At 38.3% G+C, this 19,406-nt stretch overlaps 1 protein-coding gene across 2 annotated transcripts in view; it reads left to right on the top strand.

Annotated features, from left to right (window-relative positions):
* The first annotated feature begins 7,984 nt into the window (after window positions 1-7,984).
* Window positions 7,985-19,406, top strand: part of LOC140923696 (uncharacterized) — a 62,351-nt gene continuing 50,929 nt past the window's right edge. Inside the window, exons 1-3 of one of the 2 annotated variants that reach the window (XM_073373772.1) lie at window positions 7,985-8,099; window positions 12,181-12,231; window positions 12,308-12,349. In XM_073373772.1, coding sequence (XP_073229873.1) covers window positions 8,032-8,099; window positions 12,181-12,231; window positions 12,308-12,349 — 161 coding nt within the window. In that variant the 5' untranslated portion in view covers window positions 7,985-8,031. The remainder of the gene's footprint in view (window positions 8,100-12,180; window positions 12,232-12,307; window positions 12,350-19,406) is intronic. The other variant, XM_073373773.1, reaches the window with a different exon arrangement.

Raw genomic sequence — 19,406 nt, 5'->3', positions numbered from 1 at the left:
AAAACCACTATATGATGGTTACACCACCGACTTACCGTTTTAGTAGGGAATCCAACTGACCAGTCGAAACGACGTAGAACAAAAATGGCTGCCAAAGAGCTACCGAAGAGAAGAAAAAGAAACCGTCTCTGGAGCATATTTCCCTCAGTCTCTGCTCCGATTCTTCATTGGTTTCACTTGCAAAAGAGCACTATGTTCGTCGTAAAAAGGCAGTGCGTTAAAAAAAAAAAAAGTATTGAGTGTATTTTGCAAGATTATCACCGTCTGTTTTGAATGGGAAGCTAGGAAAACCGGTCGGGTCAAGAACTTTCTCTCTTCACGCTTAGAAAAGTATGGAGGTAAGAGCTGTTTTAAGAGGTTAGTAAGGGCTTCATTTTGTCTGTCTAGATTTATTTCGATCGCAAATGACAGAGGGTAGAATCATAGTAGAGGTCAGAGGAGACTGGTTAAGAAAGCCGGCAAACATCAAAATTGAAAACAACGAAGCTGCAGTTTATGTTGGAAGCTCCCTGGCCGTGCAAATCCTTTGTTTTTTGTTCAAAAATTTGTACTGAATTTATTAATGCGTTGTTTCTATTGGTTGTAAGTTCAAAATAATAGGAATGCTACCGAACGTTGTGTTCACGGTCGGGTCCATATAAGCCAACAAAAACATATATTGTAATAAACGAGTCTAACGGGTTTCATAACCGGTCAGTGTCAGGGCGGATAAAAGTAGGGCGGTGAAACGAGCGCGTCCGAGCAAAAAGGTGTGATGCAGTGGACTGGGACTCTGCTTAGAAATGTCGCTTGTTTTCGACTTCAGTCAGGGCTTGCGATGTGGTTTGTACATGAAACACTGCCGCTGTCGCTGAATTATGGCAGCTTGATTTGTTTTCTTGCACTTCTTTCTCGTTCCTTTTTGCTGGTACGCTGTCTCCGGGAGGCAAATGTTCCTATTTTTTGAGGGAGGGTTAGTTGAATTGGAGTAGACAAACTTCTCTTTCAAAGGGTTTCTTTTATTACTTCCATGACTCTACCACTGAATTATATTTTCGTTCTGCTACTCGCCAATGTCGATGTTATTCCAAAACAAAAACAGCTAAGTACTGTCTAAAACACGAAGGAAAATCTCATCCATGTCATCCATGGCAAAACTGAAAGACAGCAGATCGTGTTTCATAACTAGATGACGTGTATTTTATTGAATGCGTGCAGCTCGTGCAAGGTGAAATTATGCTAATTTCAATCACCATCATCCTTCTTTTTAATTTTGAAAAAAAACATCTCATACGTCTTTCTGTTTCTTCGAAACTTCAAAATTAGTTTCCCCTTGTTTTGTTTTAGAGAGAAAAACGAAGAAAAAACCTTACAACTAACCTCAATAAATTTTGTTTACATGCGGTTGCCGGATTTGCAACGCATTGCGCGAATCGCCATAGCGCGTTGCACCCGAGAAGCAAAGTTTGAAGAAGTACAACGCCACTATATCAATATATATCAATCTAATTTTTTGTTATGTTATATAAAATTTATCCCCCTTTAACATATGTAAAAATTGAGGTTAAGAAGTGTTAAGCTTTTGCAAACGAAACGGCGAAAGACGATTAGGTGATATTTAGTGGAAGGAGGAGGTATTCAACACTTTCAAATTAAACTCAAATTTTGGCATTATACGACCAACAAGTTTAACTTATAGACTTACAGACACAAACATATGAAACTGTTTATTGATAATATTATGAAACGAATTTATCTATTTAACATTGTAGCCTGAAATTACAGAGAGAAAATAGGATTTCCGGTTCGCAAAAAGGAAAATTTCGCCGGCCTTCAAGCGCACCGGAAGCGCGGAAAGAGCGCTCGTGCCAGTCTTACTCCGCATCACACATTAAATGAAGAGCGGAGCGCTCGTTTCACCGCCCAACCTTTATCCGCCCTGGTCAGTGTAAAACGCAGATTGCGGACTGCAGACTGCAAACTGTGGACCAGGGGTGAAATGCAGACTGAGGGTAAAATGGGTGCAAAATGCAGAATGAAAACTGTAGACTTTGTTAAACATTTGTGCTCCTTCTTCTCCAAATCCGTGAAATAGCTAGCCGTTATCAGTTACACACTTCGCTTCCTAGTCAAAGTGCATTGCACATTCGCCAGAAGTTTCAATGAACATCCGAACAGCTTAAGTCTGCTTACCTTGATTTGCAATACTTTCATAGAAGGTTACCAAATTTCATGCAGAACATCTTTCTTTGTTGTTGAAATGATTTACTACCTATTCTTCCTGTACAGTATTTTGGGTCAGCAGCTTTCATTTAAGCGTAAACATCATGGTGTTGTAACAATTCACGGTCCCTGGTCACGTATATCGAAAACTTCGCATCTTAAGTTGAAGCATGAAGTCTCTCGGACGGCAAAAAAAAAGATTCAAGATTGCGATTATGTTTTCGGGTCGTCGACAACGTTCCAGAGAAGAAAGGAATGGATTTGTGAAAGCAGATGTCGTCAAGTAAGTGTTCGTTTACATGTATTTGCGGGATTTTTTTGCCCTTAAACCCTTCCACGAGTACAGTTTATGCTCGGTATGCATTTTATCCCAGCCTGCGTTCTACTCTTAGTCTGCGTCTGCATTTTACACACAGTCTGCATTTCACCTCTGGTCCGCAGTCTGCGTTTTACACTGACCGGTTTCATAACCATTTCACCACACAGTAATTTTCAAGGAGTTATAATAACTCCTCTAGTGGGGTTAATTTAACTCCTTACAGTGAAGTTATTTTTGGGGGAGTTATTTTAACTCCAAAAAGGAGTTTAAAGAACTCCTTTTCAGGAGTAAAAATGACCCCAGATATTGAGGAGTTAAAATAACCCCCAAAAAGGAGTTTTCCGGTATCTAAAATTTTTACTCCACTTTCAGAGCTAAATTAACTCCAAAAAGAGTAAAAACAACCCATGTAAGGAGAAAAATAACCCCATTGTTGGAGTTATTTTAACTCTAGACTGGGAGTATAAAGACCTTTTTTTTCAGGAGTAAAAATGACCCCAAATTTGGAGTTGAATTAGGAGTTAAAGTAACCCCCAAAAAGGGGTTATGCTGTACCTAAAATTTTTACTCCATTTTTGGAGTTATAATGACTCCCTAAAAATTACGGTGCTCCTTAACGTAACACCCCTTTCCTGATAAGGCTAACGTTTAACTAAGTGGATCAAGTCATGTGTTATGACAATTGAAATCAGTTGAGACCTCACGTCTAACCCTAACCCCAACCTAACCCTAACCTATCCCTAACCCTAACCCTAACTCTTCCTCCAACCCCCCTCCCCGCCCCTCCACCCCAACACTCCCTGCTCTTACATTTAGTAGTATACAGTAACAACTTAGTCACAGGTGCTTTTCGAAGTTAGCATCAAAAAGCTCTTATAAATTTTGTGTTTCTTGGAAATTAAGCTGTTTAGGTTCTCAAACGCGAGAGTTTCTTATTTTCTAAGGAAAAAAAGACTTTTTGGAAGAATGTTGGTGGTATTAAATGTTTGTACAAAATATGCATGTTCTATGCCTAAATGACTGCAATTTAAGCCAATAGAAACTCTTTTTGCCATTAGAATGATTAATCGACTTTAAGAACTTCGTAGCATCTGTTTTAATATTTCTACTTCATCAGCTTCTTTCAAAAGCCTGAAGAATTTTGGTTCTTATCTGTGACTCTTCGCTGTATCACTAACCTGACATGATAACGTGTGACACATGCATGTTTCAGTATTTTTTAGATGAAATGGAATACTGATTTGGATTGTTTTGTTGTATTGGGGGCAATTAGAGACTCAGTGAAAACTAACTGCACTAAGTGCCAATTCAGCCCTGCACGCCAAAGTCTACATGCATGGTAGAATGAAATTATCTTCATTTCTTGTTCGATGAAAATCTAGTTTGATCATTGTTTTTTCAGTTTCTAAGTTGGGTAATGTAGCCATTTGGGTGAAAATGACAAAGAAAATGGGAAAGGTAAATAATTAATTTTTCCAATATTTCCTTTATGTTCTGCCGCCATATTTAATCTCTTTTCGTGTTATCTGCGTATGCTTGCAGCCATGTTGTCTGAATTTCTGGCTATGTCATTGGCACTCAAGATTGTCAGCCATGGCGGTAAATTAAGAGTGCTGTGGTAAATCGTGACCATGATTACGCCGAGCAGGACTTAAACAATAATAATATGAGATACTTAAATGAATTTTCTACGTCTTACAAAGTGTCTACGTGCTTCACACTGAGACACTAAAGACCTCGACCAATTGTCTGGTTATACCCAGAGCCACCAGGAGTGGTTTGCTAGCCCCTTTGCAGCTAACTCAGAGAAACTCTGAGTTATCGAAGAGCAGCTCCCAGAGCAACATTGAGTAAACAGTGTGTACTTCTGAGTGAACACTGTGAGTAGCTCATGATCAGTTAATTGTATTCAGTTGAGTACGGAGTGATCGTTGTAGTTAGTCGAGTGTGGATGGCTTATGTAGACTCTGGGGTTGATGTGACAGTTGTTTATCTCTCGAATGCAGGTGAAAGTTGGCAATATCTGCTCAACCCCACACACTCGGGTGAGTTTTGCGTACGTTTCTTTGACATGATGTTTCAATGCTCATGAGGAGACAAAAAAAGCACTCCAGCAAAAATACGACTTGGGTTTTGTTCTGTAGACAAATTTCGTCTTTCCATCATAGTGTGCATGAGTACTCTCATAAATGTTCGCATGAGTAGACAGAAATTCCAATCCCATATGTACACGACTTGCCATAAGTTGACTAATATAATATCAAGCAAACTACAGAGGCCCCATGGTTATCTCATGCTAATAAATGATACATGGGCAACCAGTTTTATTGTCATGATAGCAACTGATTATTTTCAACCCGTCTCCGAAGACATTGCAACACTTTCCACGTGACCACGCACGATTCTCACGCCATCTGATCACGTGGTACCCCTGCAGGCGAGATCCCACGCACCACGCGCTCACTCACTAGGGCCCAACTTCACTCCACAGAGCAAAATCGGACCCAGGTCTGTACGGAAAAGATGGTTTGAAAGACCCTAATGTTACAGAGGCAAACTATTTTTTCTCCTTTTAATATCTCGCTTACTTGACGTCGTCAATCGTTGCACTACGTGCATTTGCTTTTAATAAATGCATACTGATAAGCTTTAACGGCCAGAGTAGTGCCAGCTTAAACAGGCTAGATTGTTGGCTTTACTTGTATGTTCGCGGTTTGATCCTTAGTAAGGGTACCTTAAATTGTATCAGCTAAAATTCAAGTGTGTAAATGCCTAGCTTCAAGAGAAACAAATCATGTTAAAAATGAAATATCCCTAAGAGTATTAGCAGGCGTACTAGCGTTATTATTAGTTTGAGCTATTAAATTGTTAGACTTTGTTGTTGTTGTTGTTGTTGTTGTTTTTTAATAGGGTGTCATTTTTTTAGGTCTGGGCCTTGGAAGGGGCGACACACACATTATATCCTAAATTTATGGCAGTACCCAACCAGGGAAGTTATCAGGTGATGTAAGGACATATTGAATAAGATATGTTACTTATATAATTCTTAGTTTTTATCTATCGACTTTGAACATAGTTTTTACATTTTTCTGATAGTTGATCTGTTATAGTTATTTTTCCTTTAATTGTTATTTTTTTAGCTACCCAGGGCACCCATTTATAACAGCTTCAGCTGACGAGTTTACCCTGGTTAAATATATGTTATTATTATTATCATTATTATATTTATTATTAGATATTTGCACGAAAAAACGTTGATAAAGCCTACTTTGTCGTTACTTAAAGAGGGAACAAGTAGAACGGAAAACTGAAACCTCGCATCAGTGACAACTATTTCGCTCTCAGTTAATGCGATCAATTGCACTATCGCTGTTTGGATTTCCATATCCCAAGGGGCCTGGGCACAGGGACGTTTCTATTTCCGGTATTTCTTAGAAGTCAAAATCTCGCTGTGTTAATGTACGACCGTCGAGGAACAAGCGCACAAAAACAACGCAATATAGAGTAAGAGGTTGCAAGGGAACGAATCCAGTTTAAAGTTGACTATGAATGGGCAATATCCTTTTATTCCAAGGACGAAATTAAATCAGTTGGCCATCATGCCCGAAACAAGGTAAACTTATTGATGTCTATTAGCTGATCCGGGTATCTGGACACTTCCTTAAAAAATCGGTAAAACTTTCTCTTTCTCTAACGTTCTTGAGATTCATTAACGAAAAAGCAAGTCGTTGAAAAAGCCTCTATACCCACAATTGTTTTGTACTTCATTGATACACTGTAAGTGGAAAAATCACGTTTTCTAAAAGCAGACGATGCTGGTGAAAATCCGTCCCGTCGCACGTTTACTAGCTAGCGTACGCATTGTGGCTTATTCAATACTATATTAGTCTTCGGTTCAAACCATTCAACTACGAAACGAAATTACTTCGCGTGCCTATGTAGGTTCTACGTGCGTTATCTGCGTATTTTTTGAAGCTTTGCCTCCGGGGTCTTTATTTTCTCGATTTAACGTTAGCCTGTAGAAAATCTGGACATAATATCTGCTCAGCGAAAAAAGATATATTTATATTTTCCAATCGTACAGCATGAAGGATGAACCTGCAAAACAGAACTCGACTGCCATAAGTTTACTTAGACTGAGCAAAGATCGGCGGCTAGAAATGCGCGAACGGAGCTTGTTATTTGTTTCCGAGAACTGGTTTTCACTTCACTTCAGAACGGTATTGGTTACTTCCGACTGACGTAAGAGTATGTTACAATGCAAAATGATTCTTCAACCTATCCATTAATAAACCTTTTTATTTATTTACTTTCAATTTGCATCATGTTCATTTATTTATTATGAGACCCTTGAGGATCAAAAGTCCTCCTTCCACTGGAGCGTGACGAGGATTTGGTTCCACATTTGATTTACAATATATTAGACGTCGCAAAAGACTGTCAAATTCAGAATTCAGTTGCTTAGCAGCCCGTATAAACAGTCAACAAATACCGTTTAAACTCTCTTTTTTTCGTGTCGACAGAAATGTGATTTTAAAAGGCTGTATGTTTATTGGGTTTTCTTGTTCTGCTAGGAGACCTTATTTCCGATTTGATTGGTTGATAACCTCTTTCATCAACCAGGTCAAAACTTGATTAAAATTATTGAAAACCGGGTGAAAATGAATAGGTTCGGGTGAGCCTCACCACAGGAAGTCTTTATACAACTCCAGTAGCATTTTACAAATAAAGCGTGAAAAGAAACATTTTTTAAACCGCAGATTTTGAGAGCGTAATTTTTCATTGGTAAATTATTCAGGTCATGTTGAGGTGTTACCACTAAATGAAGGGGAAATACTGATTCCAAGAAGTGTCAGTTGAAGTTCTTTGAAAAATCGGGTTTTAAATCACTTAAGAGGCTGAAAACGACAACAACAACAGCAAACGTTTCATTAATTAAGTTGATAAAGTTGATAAACTCCTGCTACTGGAATGATGTGATATATTATTGAATTTTGAACCAATTTGATATCATAAAACTAGTGAAACAATCTATAACAAGGCATTTGCATTTAAGTTGAAAAGCGGACACTATATTGGGCAAATGTTATACTACAGTAGGTCCCAAATGGTTTTCCCATAATTTCTGGAAAACAGAACTGTTCTAAACAACAACTATTTCGCTCTCAGTTAATGCGATCAGAAGAAGGCTTTTGTATCCCATGCGTTAAGCCAAGAAAAATAATTTTCTATGTTCAGTACGGGTAGTCTGCTACACAGCCGTTTTGACGACATTAAAAACGGCTCTGTAGAAACCTACACGATTGTGTACAGTACGAGTAAATTGCACTATCGCTGTTTGGATTTCCATATCCTAAGGGGCCTGGGCACAGGGACGTTTCTAGTTCCGGTATTTCTTAGAAGTCAAAATCTCGCTGTGTTAATGTACGACCGTCGAGGAACAAGCGCACAAAAACAATGCAATATAGAGTAAGAGGTTGTAAGGGAACGAATCCAGTTTAAAGTTGACTATGAATGGGCAATATGCTTTTATTCCAAGGACGAATTTAAGTCAGTTGGCCATCATGCCCGAAACAAGGTAAACTTATTGGATGTCTATTAGCTGATCCGGGTATCTAGACACTTCCTTAAATGATCGGTTAAACTTTCTCTTTCTCTAACGTTCTTGAGATTCATTAACGAAAAAGCAAGTCGTTGAAAAAGCCTCTATACCCACAATTGTTTCGTACTTCCTCGATACACTGTAAGTGGAAAAATCATGTTTTCTAAAAGCAGACGATGCTGGTGAAAGTCCGTCCCGTCGCACGTTTACTAGCTAGCGTACGCATTGTGGCTTATTCAATACTATATTAGTCTTCGGTTCAAACCATTCAACTACGAAACGAAATTACTTCGCGTGCCTATGTAGGTTCTACGTGCGTTATCTGCGTATTTTTTGAAGCTTTGCCTCCGGGGTCTTTATTTTCTCGATTTAACGTTAGCCTGTAGAAAATCTGGACATAATATCTGCTCAGCGGAAAAAGATGTATTTATATTTTCCAATCGTACAGCATGAAGGATGAACCTGCAAAACAGAACTCGACTGCCATAAGTTTACTTAGACTGAGCAAAGATCGGCGGCTAGAAATGCGCGAACGGAGCTTGTTATTTGTTTCCGAGAACTGGTTTTCACTTCACTTCAGAACGGTATTGGTTACTTCCGACTGACGTAAGAGTATGTTACAATGCAAAATGATTCTTCAACCTATCCATTAATAAACCTTTTTATTTATTTACTTTCAATTTGCATCATGTTCATTTATTTATTATGAGACCCTTGAGGATCAAAAGTCCTCCTTCCACTGGAGCGTGACGAGGATTTGGTTCCACATTTGATTTACAATATATTAGACGTCGCAAAAGACTGTCAAATTCAGAATTCAGTTGCTTAGCAGCCCGTATAAACAGTCAACAAATACCGTTTAAACTCTCTTTTTTTCGTGTCGACAGAAATGTGATTTTAAAAGGCTGTATGTTTATTGGGTTTTCTTGTTCTGCTAGGAGACCTTATTTCCGATTTGATTGGTTGATAACCTCTTTCATCAACCAGGTCAAAACTTGATTAAAATTATTGAAAACCGGGTGAAAATGAATAGGTTCGGGTGAGCCTCACCACAGGAAGTCTTTATGCAACTCCAGTAGCATTTTACAAATAAAGCGTGAAAAGAAACTTTTTTTAAACCGCAGATTTTGAGAGCGTAATTTTTCATTGGTAAATTATTCAGGTCATGTTGAGGTGTTACCACTAAATGAAGGGGAAATACTGATTCCAAGAAGCGTCAGTTGAAGTTCTTTGAAAAATCGGGTTTTAAATCACTTAAGAGGCTGAAAACGACAACAACAACAGCAAACGTTTAATTAAGTTGATAAAGTTGATAAACTCCTGCTGCTGGAATGATGTGATATATTATTGAATTTTGAACCAATTTGATTTCATAAAAGTAGAGAAAGAATCTATAACAACGCATTTGCGTTTAAGTTGAAAAGCGGACACTATATAGGCCATTTGCACTCAGAGGCATGTGACACCGTTTTTATGAAAATGAAAGTTATATGATTTTGTCTTCGAAAAACGATTAGTGGGTCATATCTTACACAAAATAATGGTGATTTGGTTTTTCAAACCCGCAGCATTTTCTTAAAATGAATAAGTTCGTAAATGGTCACGTGACCAAAATGTGATTTTTAAAATTTTGAATTACCTCTCTCTGAACACAAATTTTGCACTTAAACTTCAAGGAAAATGTTGAAAAGATGATGTGATAACGTTTACAGCACATTTGAGCGTAACTATGAAACGTTGAACAAGATATAAGCAAGAAGTAGTTTTGGCCGCCATGTTGGAGGGCAAGAGCATGCCCTCCAACATGGCGGCCAATACAAATCATACTACTTTGCTGAAAAATCAAAGTGCCACAAAATATCTCCCTTAAATGCGTTTCCTCCCAAATTTCGGGTGTAAGATAATTTTTGTGTGCTCTAACAATTTTTGGCATCAGCAAGATTCCAACTCATTGTTTAAAGGAAGCATTGGTCACGTGACCTCTTAGTGCAAGTGGCCTATTGGGCAAATGTTATACCACAGTAGGTCCCAGATGGTTTTCCCATAATTTCTGGAAAACAGAACTGTTCTAAAGGAGAACTCTCGAGGTATTATCCCTGCGTGTTTACTTAATGTGATACGATCGGTTGGGCTGTTTACATAAAGGGAGGAAGATGCTAGAAGGCAGATCATCTTAGTGCCAGTGTACATGAAAAGTGTTGTACTTGTCACTAGCGCTAAGATCTTCCTAGTACTAGGATCTTGGTAGCTGAAAGGAAGGAAGATCCTGGTCTACGAAGATCCTAACACCATGTTCTGTCGCTAGGAAGATCCTAGCACTAGGAACAAACCAGACAGTAATGGTTGGCGGTGGGCCGTTCTGCGGGTCAATCACGGCAATAAAGGCCGATCATTTTGTTTGGCATTACCAGTTGTAAAGAACTGCCCGCTGGTGCTGAGTTATTAACTCTAGTTAAGAGAACAAAAGGGCCCACATTGCATGGTCATTATTGTCGTCCGCCATCTTTAATTCCCGTGTTTGTTTTGGTAGCCACACGGACAGAATTTTCTTCATATTAACCGAACGAAAAGTTGTTCCGCCTGATGGAATTTTCCTGGTGCAATGATCGTTGTCAGATTCCATGTAAACAGCCTGTGGGCTTACTCGAAATTACCATCTATGTTATAATTTCGCGCCATAATGCCATATCCTCGAAAAAGACAAGACGATGAATACCCGCAGCATTTAAAATAAAGAAAAAGAAAAACCTTTATCTACAGTGTGTGAATGTGTGGCGAGAGAACTGAAATGAAAGTTTAACCTTTTCTGTTAAATTCTGCGGTTAGATAACTTTAAGCTAAATTATTTTTGGCTGCGTTCGGCGGGCTGCTGACCAGTTGAAAGTGTTTTGGCTTGCTCTCCCTTATTGGAAACACAAGAGTAAAAACTATTCGTAAAATCCAACTAGTGGTCCATTTTCAATACTGTGTTCTGATTGGTTGAGCTACTACTAGGCTATATAAGCACCGGCTAGCAATGGCGGCTGAATCGCGTTTTGCTATCTAAAGTTGTTTTGCCTCGATATTTTTGACCAACTAGTTAGATTTTACAAAAACAATTATTCCTTTCGCCCTCATGGCCTCTGAGTCAATAGCCCATTCGGGCTCGAGGAATAATTGTTAAAAATCGAAGGCCATTGGGAAATGACCACGTAGGAAGAATTTAACAGCATGAACTGGGGACTATGAAACAAATCAAAATGATGATTAAGGTGGCTGAACACAGTTTTGCGGGCGGTCAGCGGTAGCGCGTGTTTTAATTTAAATTAGACAAACAAATATGGCGGCGAAAAAGGCAATGGTACACAGAGGACGATTTCTCAAAATCTACTCATCAAAATTTTGTGATATTTGGCAAAATTTTTACTTTTACCATATTTTAAACATTGAGAACTTTAAAATGGAAGTTGAACAGATGAATCTTGTGACACATTTAATAATTACAGTACAGTTGTATTACTGATTATCTAAAAACCCGTCTGTTAAAATTTGGTCAAATAAGTTTCAAATGATAATGATTATAATTATTGTAAGCTGTGTGCAAGTTTATAGGAAAATCTAATGAGCGAATTTTATGTAAACTAAGCAAATGTTAAATTTAAAGGTTGTATTCAATCGTTCATGTTGCCATGGAAACTACGAAAACTTCAAATTTTACCTGTCAATCAAAATCTTTGATCAGTATATTTTTCACTTGCCAAGTTTCAGCTTTCAAGCTGCAACCTTTCTCTTGCCATGGTTTGCCAAATGATATATACTGAAAAACTGCCAATACAGTGTTCAGCCACCTTAAATGGGGCTCCCAATTGGCGCTTACGGAATGCGTTGTGAGTCTGACGAACTGACCGTTCGACCACGCTGAGTCAATAAATAAAAGTGAAAAATGAATGATTTTAAAAGGCCGGGGTCCATACATGTACGTCCTTCAACCAACGGGGCTCTAGAGACAAGTTCTGGGAATGAAGACTCACAACAACCTTTAAAGCTTATGGTTACTATTTGCCTTCCTTTTTTGTAGAGTAGAAATACCTGAAGATTTGGTGAATCCATACATGCGCTTGGCAAAAAGGTGTGTCAAAAGGTTTTGTTGAAGGCTCATACCAACCTTTAAAGCTGATGGTTACTATTTGCCTTCTTTTGTACAGGGTAGAAATGCCTCAAGAAGTGAATCAAGACTTCTCAAACAGGTGAGTCAAAAGACTTCGTTGACGGCTCTGGTTACTGTTTGCCTTCTTTTTTGTACAGAATAGAAATGCTTGAGGAAAAGAAGCAAAACCTCGTAACAGAGTAAGTCAAAAGGCTTTGTTGTGTATCATGAATGATTGAATAAAGAAAGGGAGAAAGGGAGAGAGGAAGGAAGGAGAGAGGGACGGACGGAGGGACGGTCGCCAGAAGGCGAAATCCCGAGGAGGCATCCTAGTAGCTAGAAAAGTATTTACAGTTGAAATATATACAGTCAGTATACCAGAAAAGAAAAATCGATTTGCCTATTAAGGGGCCGCGTGGAATCGTTGGTTAATGATGACGTTTCTATTGTTCACGCCCGCAAGTAAGAGATGGCTAGGATGACGTAAAACAGAAAATCCCCGGCGGGACTGCTTAGGTTGGTTTTTGTGACGCTTATTGTACAGTCATACTTCGATACTCGCTTGCGTTAGCGTGTTATCAGTGACATTCTGTGGAGCAGCTGTTCTAAAAGTTATGGACAAAAAGACACTCGTTAAACGCAGATGAAGTTATATAGGGTGTGGGTAACTGTGTATATATGAACACTTGGAGAGTTTGCCAGACACGGGTATATCATTCACAAAACTTTGATCTGAAACAATTTGCCAGACGCTATTTCTCTCTCTTTGGACTCAGTCTACAATCAAGCCAGACGAGTGAATCAACGGCTAGCTTGTCTCTAGCAGAACGATGGACGATTACTGAAATTCACCGACAATTAAATTCTGTGCTGACGTATTCCTTGTTCACAGATGCCCTTCTATATATATATATATATATATATATATATATGTATATATATTCGTTTTTTGAGTAGAAAGTATTTCGTAGAGCGCTCGACTCAATTGATTGAGGAGCATTAAACACCTGCAATTGTAGAAAAAAGTCTGATTGCCCATTAGAAGGAAAATGCCTTCAAACTAACGTCATCTATCAAGCCACAGTTACTACTGAGGCAGCAACTGAAACCTACGTTGGTTGCCACAAACTTTAAGGAACGTTACAGGAACCACAAAACATCCTTTCGACACTAGAAAAGAATAAATGAAACTCTCCAAATATGTTTGGAACTTACAAAACGAAAAGAAACCGTTTCAGATTAAATGGAAAATTCTTAAGAAATGTAAACCCTACAGCAACAGTAGCAAAAAAAGGAATACTTTGCCTGAAAGAAAAGTTCATAATCATCTGTAAAAAAGAACTGTGTAGCCTCAACAGAAGAAACGAATTAGCAAGTTCATGCCCCCACAGAAACCGATATGTACTTAGAAACTTTAGAGTAACGTAGCTTAAAACCCGCTCATATCACATTTTTTATAACGACAGATAATCCCTCTTATATAATGTTTTTGTTACCTAGCAACCCTTTCAGCTGTTTCATATAACCCGAATGTAACGCATCTACCATAGCAACCATTTAAATTTTGGCATTTAGCTGCCAGCCTTCCAATTCCAACAGTTCAGTCGTCAAAATTGCCTGATGAGTGTGGTCCTTGCACCATACGAAACAGTTCTGTAGCAATAAAACGATGATTACTCGTGAAACCTGAACTTCTGTGAAATTATATATTTAACAATTATTCCACGAGGGCGCGTTGGATATGAGAGGATAGATAGTCAACGAGGCGCGTAGCGCCGAGTTGGCTATAATCATCTCATATCCAACAAGCGCGAGTGGAATAATTGTTTTATTAAAAACGCCCACAAAATCTCGTTGAATCTCCCCGACTAGAACAAACCGGAAAAGACAAGGGACTTCCGCTATTCACATGTCACACGTCTATCAAAACTGTCAACGCGCGAACGGACTCGCCTGGACTGCATGAATGAAAAATCAAAACATTGTAGCGATGAACATTAGTTTTTTAAAAACTCATCGGGATTCTAGGATTTTACACAGCAGAATAGCTAAAAAATCCTGGCAGATAATGTGAAGGAAAAGAATTTTTAAGTGACAGTCGTCGAAATTACTGTGAATTTGGATTTTCGGTGCAGTTATAAAAGTAAGAACAACGGAGAAAAACTATTACCTCGGTCGCTTGTTATGAAGTTGTTTGAAGCCACAAGCTGGTTTTGCTGAACGAGAAAAGAAGCTATACTGCCGCCTCGGTTGCTCTAGTGAATGGCTGCATAGCCTGTATTTGTAGCTGTTTACTTGTGATTTATATTCTTGATGTCGGATAAACAAGCCGCAGTTATCTATCGGCGAGTGACTCGATCGGCGAATGGCTTCGCGATCGCAATGAAGAAACAACACTTGTCGTGTAGCTGGTCAAGGTACTGCCATGTGTTTTCATGTGTTTTTCGACAAACTTTCAAACAAGCTCTTGTGGCTTTTTTGTTTGTTTGTGTCCTTTTTCTTTCGATGAAATTGCGTTTCTAGTATTGTAAGAGTGAATTAAAACGATTTGCTTCGGGCGCCGTTCTATCCTTCGCGAAAAAAAAAAAAAATCTCAGTTAGCTTCCAATTTTAAACTGACGCGTACACCGACCATATATGGAGAGCATGGTATAATCGCTCATATACCATAAGGGCTAAGCCAATCAAAATGCTAGAATTGCATTATCCAATGATTCAGTTTTTAATAAATATATATATATATATATATATATATATATATATACACCCGTTTCCAAAAAGTTTTTCATACAGAGAGATATATAGATAGATATATACTTTTGTTCTCTTGCACGTGCGCCCGTGTCCATTTTTCACTTGTTATTGTCCAACTTGTGAAAAACTCCGTTCAACGATAAATTTTTTCGTCGTCGGGTTTTTGGCTCCAATTTTGAGTTTTTTTTTTTTTTTTAGAAAAAATACATGCGCCCTGCGATACAAATTTGCAATGGCGAATTATATAGCTGATTTTGGGAATGAGGAAAACATCCCACGAAGCAACCGATCCGCGAGTTATAAGGCGTCACCGAATGGGTAGGCCAAATGCCATGGCATCTGTAGCAAGTGACGAAGCATTTTTATTGATGGAGTGTATTAAAAAATGCGCTGTCCAGGGGCGTGCTTAAGAAAAACTGTAATCTAACTTGAAAGCATTTGTGGCCGAGAGTGTATTCTGTCTTCATTGAGACGTTGCCTTACGGGCCTTGATTTTACACAAAAAAAGGTGAGACATTAAGATATATGACCAGCTCATCATGGTTATGATAAAGTCCGCTTCTATGAACCTCGTCAACGTCTTAGTCCATTTTAATCTGAACTGCTATAATATAGTCGCTCCTTCCCACATATCCAACATGGACATCCACCGTCACATCTTCCTTCTCAGCGGTTTTGAAACACATTTTTTTTCATTTCATCTGCGTTTTTCCCCTTATCCTGTAACGACAACAATTATATGACCTAGAAGTGACCGAATTCCTCATTCTTTAATTTTCAAGAGAATGCAAATGAAGAGAATTGCAGACAATATTCGTGCATTATTTTTTCAATTGACAAATTGGAACAAAGAACCTGAGGAAAAGAAAAACTATCGTTGAACCAAGTTTTTTCACAAGTTGGACAATAACAAGTGTAAATGCACACGGGCGCACGTGCAAGAAAACAAAAGTATATATCTATCTATATATCTCTCTATATGAAAACCTTTTTGAAAACGGGTGTATATATATATATATATATATATATATATATATATATATATATATATATATATACACCCGTTTTCAAAAAGGTTTTCATATAGAGAGATATATAGATAGATATATACTTTTGTTTTCTTGCACGTGCGCCCGTGTGCATTTACACTTGTTATTGTCTAACTTGTGAAAAAACTTGGTTCAACAATAATTTTTCTTTTCGCCAACTTCTTTGTTGCAATTTGTCAATTAAAAAAAATAATGCACGAATATTGTCTGCAATTCTCTTGATTTGCATTCTCTTGAAAATTAAAGAATGAGGAATTCGGTCACTTGTAGGTCATATCATTGTTGTCGTTACAGGATAAGGGGAAAAACGCAGATGAATGAAAAAAAAAAGTGTTTTCGAAACCGCTGAGAAGGAAGATGTGACGGGGAATATCCATATTGGATATGTGGGAAGAGCAACAATATTATAGCAGTTGATTAAAACGGACCAAGACGTTGACTAGGTTCATAGAAGTAGATTTTATCATAACCATGATGAGCGGGTCATATATATTTAATGTCTCACCTTTTTTCGTGTAAAATAGCGGCCTGTAAGGCAACGTCTCATTGAAGACAGAATAAACTCTCGGCCACAAATGCTTTCAAGTTAGTTTACAGTTTCTCTTAAGCACGCCCATGGACAGCGCATTTTTTAATACACTCCATCAATAAAAATGCTTCGTCACTTGCTACAGATGCCATGGCATTTGGCCTATCAATTTGGTGACGCCGTATAACTCGCGGATCGGCTGCTTCGCGGGATGTTTTCCTCATTCCCAAAATCAGCTATATAATTCGCCATTGCAAGTTTGTATCGCAGGGGGGCATTTATTTTTCTAAAAAAAAAATCAAAACGACATTTCAAATTGGAACAAAAACCCCGACGACGAAAAAATTTATCGTCGAACCGAGTTTTTCACAAGTTGGACAATAACAAGTGAAAAATACACACGGGCGCACGTGCAAGAGAACAAAAGTATATATCTATCTATATATCTCTCTGTATGAAAACCTTTTTGAAAACGGGTGTATATATATATATATATATATATATATATATATATATATATATATATATATATATATATATATATATATATATATATATATATATATATATATATATATATATATATCTGTGTCATTTTGCTAAAAGGTGCCCGCTAAGTTTTCGCTTGAACACGGGCATCTCACGTGTTCAAGCCAGCGTAGCCGGAAAAAAACCAGCGGGCTTGCTGTCTTGCTAGGTGTCAGTAGAGAGCTCAGGCCCAGACCTATCCGTGGGTTGGTGGCTGCCTTGTTTTGTGCGAAAACCAGGGAGTTAGGGAGGGGAGATTCTGTCACTTTGATTAGAGTTTTGTATCAGAAAGCATTGCAAAGTCAGATAATTTTTCCTGTGGGCTAGGCCCGCCAAATCAATGAGGTGACTCATCATTATAACACTACTAGCAGAGCTTGGGGGAAGTGATTGACTAGTCATAAGTTTCATGGGTGGGGAGGGTGAGTAGTTGCTCCTTGGACTTGGCTGTCTAGAGACTCTACAGGCACCTTGTATGAAATATATTTCTGTTCTTTTAATTCAAACACATTTATCTGCAACTCTGAGTTTCGTGCTTTCCACGAAGCAATCATCAGGCAACTGACAAGAATAACCGGGTTACATTCAAAGATATACAAATATGACAACAGGGAACAATGCCCACTAACGTGACTTGCCAAGATGTCATTGGACTCCAAAAAACGCTGAACGATCGGGGAACTGTATATTAAGTGAACACAGTATTTAACAAAAATGTTTCGAGTGTCTACAGATCGATGTCAGTTCGTTTCTATGATTAAGTGTTGACATTTCCGGTTTACAAATTATAAAATATTTCTCCCATAGACACAGAATACATTTTTTGTTGATATGTGAATACGACCCAGCTTGTCTTACTTTTCGCCATTCAATTTCGTAATTGATTTTCCGGTCTTTTAGACTCCATATGTGCTTGCTGAGCTCGGTTACATTTTTGCATCGTTCGTTTCTGAAAGAGCATGTGTGATTTCTGTAACGTTCTTTAGATGTTGTGTCGCAAAGTCCGATGTAGGTTTCTTTTGACTGTGGGGTGACGACCTTTGCTTGATTATAGACAATGTTCCGCACATTACGATTTCCTTCAAGTGGGCAAGAATTCTTGATCCGGCAATTACAGTTGTACTCGATTTCTTCCGGTAGATTTAATGGTTTTCCAATTTGAGCTTTATTGTGGCGGGAGATAAATACCTCTCATTAGCCGAGTTTTCGGTCCGTACCGTAAATTACGGACCGAGTTTTTTTCCATCGATTTATGGCCCAAGCGCGAAGCGCGCGGGCCATAAATCGATGGGAAAAAACGAGGCTAATAAGATGTTTATTCTATGGCTTCTTCCTGTTTGGGGGACCAGAACAAGTGCAGGAGGCACGATTTGACAGTCATTTGACAGGCGTCAAAAAAGAAAGTTTTTCTTAGCGCACGAAAACAATAGCACATAACCAAGGTTTTGCGAGAAAGTAAAAACAAATTCGCTATGTTAAGAAAGTTTATTCGGTCAAAACTAAGAGCACTGTAAGTTTTAGCTATTTAGTGTAACGCTGGGGTATTTTGGAAACCAGACACTGTCTGTCTAGAAGCCGTCTAGAAGTGGTTTCCGTATTTCTTCCCTTTGTCGTTGTAAACAAAACACTGCAAAAGGCAAAGATGCTTTTCAAGGTAAGTTTGTTGTGATTGCCGAAGGATTCGCTCGTTAATTGTGTTTGGGATACATGTAACCTCTCTTTCTACCAGTTCATTCTGGTCTTTCATTGTGATCTGCGTTAAAATTTTTAAACACTGACTAGAATTCTCTTCCTCGGTGAGGTTACGATTCAGTTTCTATATCAGCTTCGTTCTTATTAAAACAAAGCTAGGTTAAAATTTGGAAAGGCAAAGTCAACATCTTAGTCCTCAGGGTTTACAGACGTATTTTAAAGTTTATTTGGTGAAAACTAAGAGAACTGTAAGTATTCACTCGTTAATGTGACGCTGGAGTCTGGCTCGAACTTGCTTCTATCTTTCTTTCGTTGGTCTTTTAAAAAACACTGCAAATGGCAAAGAAGCTTGTCAAGATGATCGGGTGCAGGTACGTTTGTTATCATATTTGTCTTAACAAATTACTCATTTTCCATTAGGCAAAACATCTCGAATCTCGAATCTCTGCTAGTCGATTTTCGGCTTCTTAACTGTGTACTGCGAAAAAAATTTCAAACACTGACTAGAATCCTCTTCGTTAAGATTACGAGTTAGTTTCTTCATCACCTTCGTTCACAAATAAACACAGTTTAAAATGTTGAAGGCCAAAGTCAACGTCCAAGTC

This window comes from Porites lutea, chromosome 13, assembly GCF_958299795.1.
Source record: "Porites lutea chromosome 13, jaPorLute2.1, whole genome shotgun sequence".
Lineage (NCBI taxonomy): Eukaryota > Metazoa > Cnidaria > Anthozoa > Scleractinia > Poritidae > Porites > Porites lutea.
The sequence above is the reverse complement of the archived record's forward strand: the minus strand, read 5'-3'. Positions and strand labels throughout refer to the sequence as shown.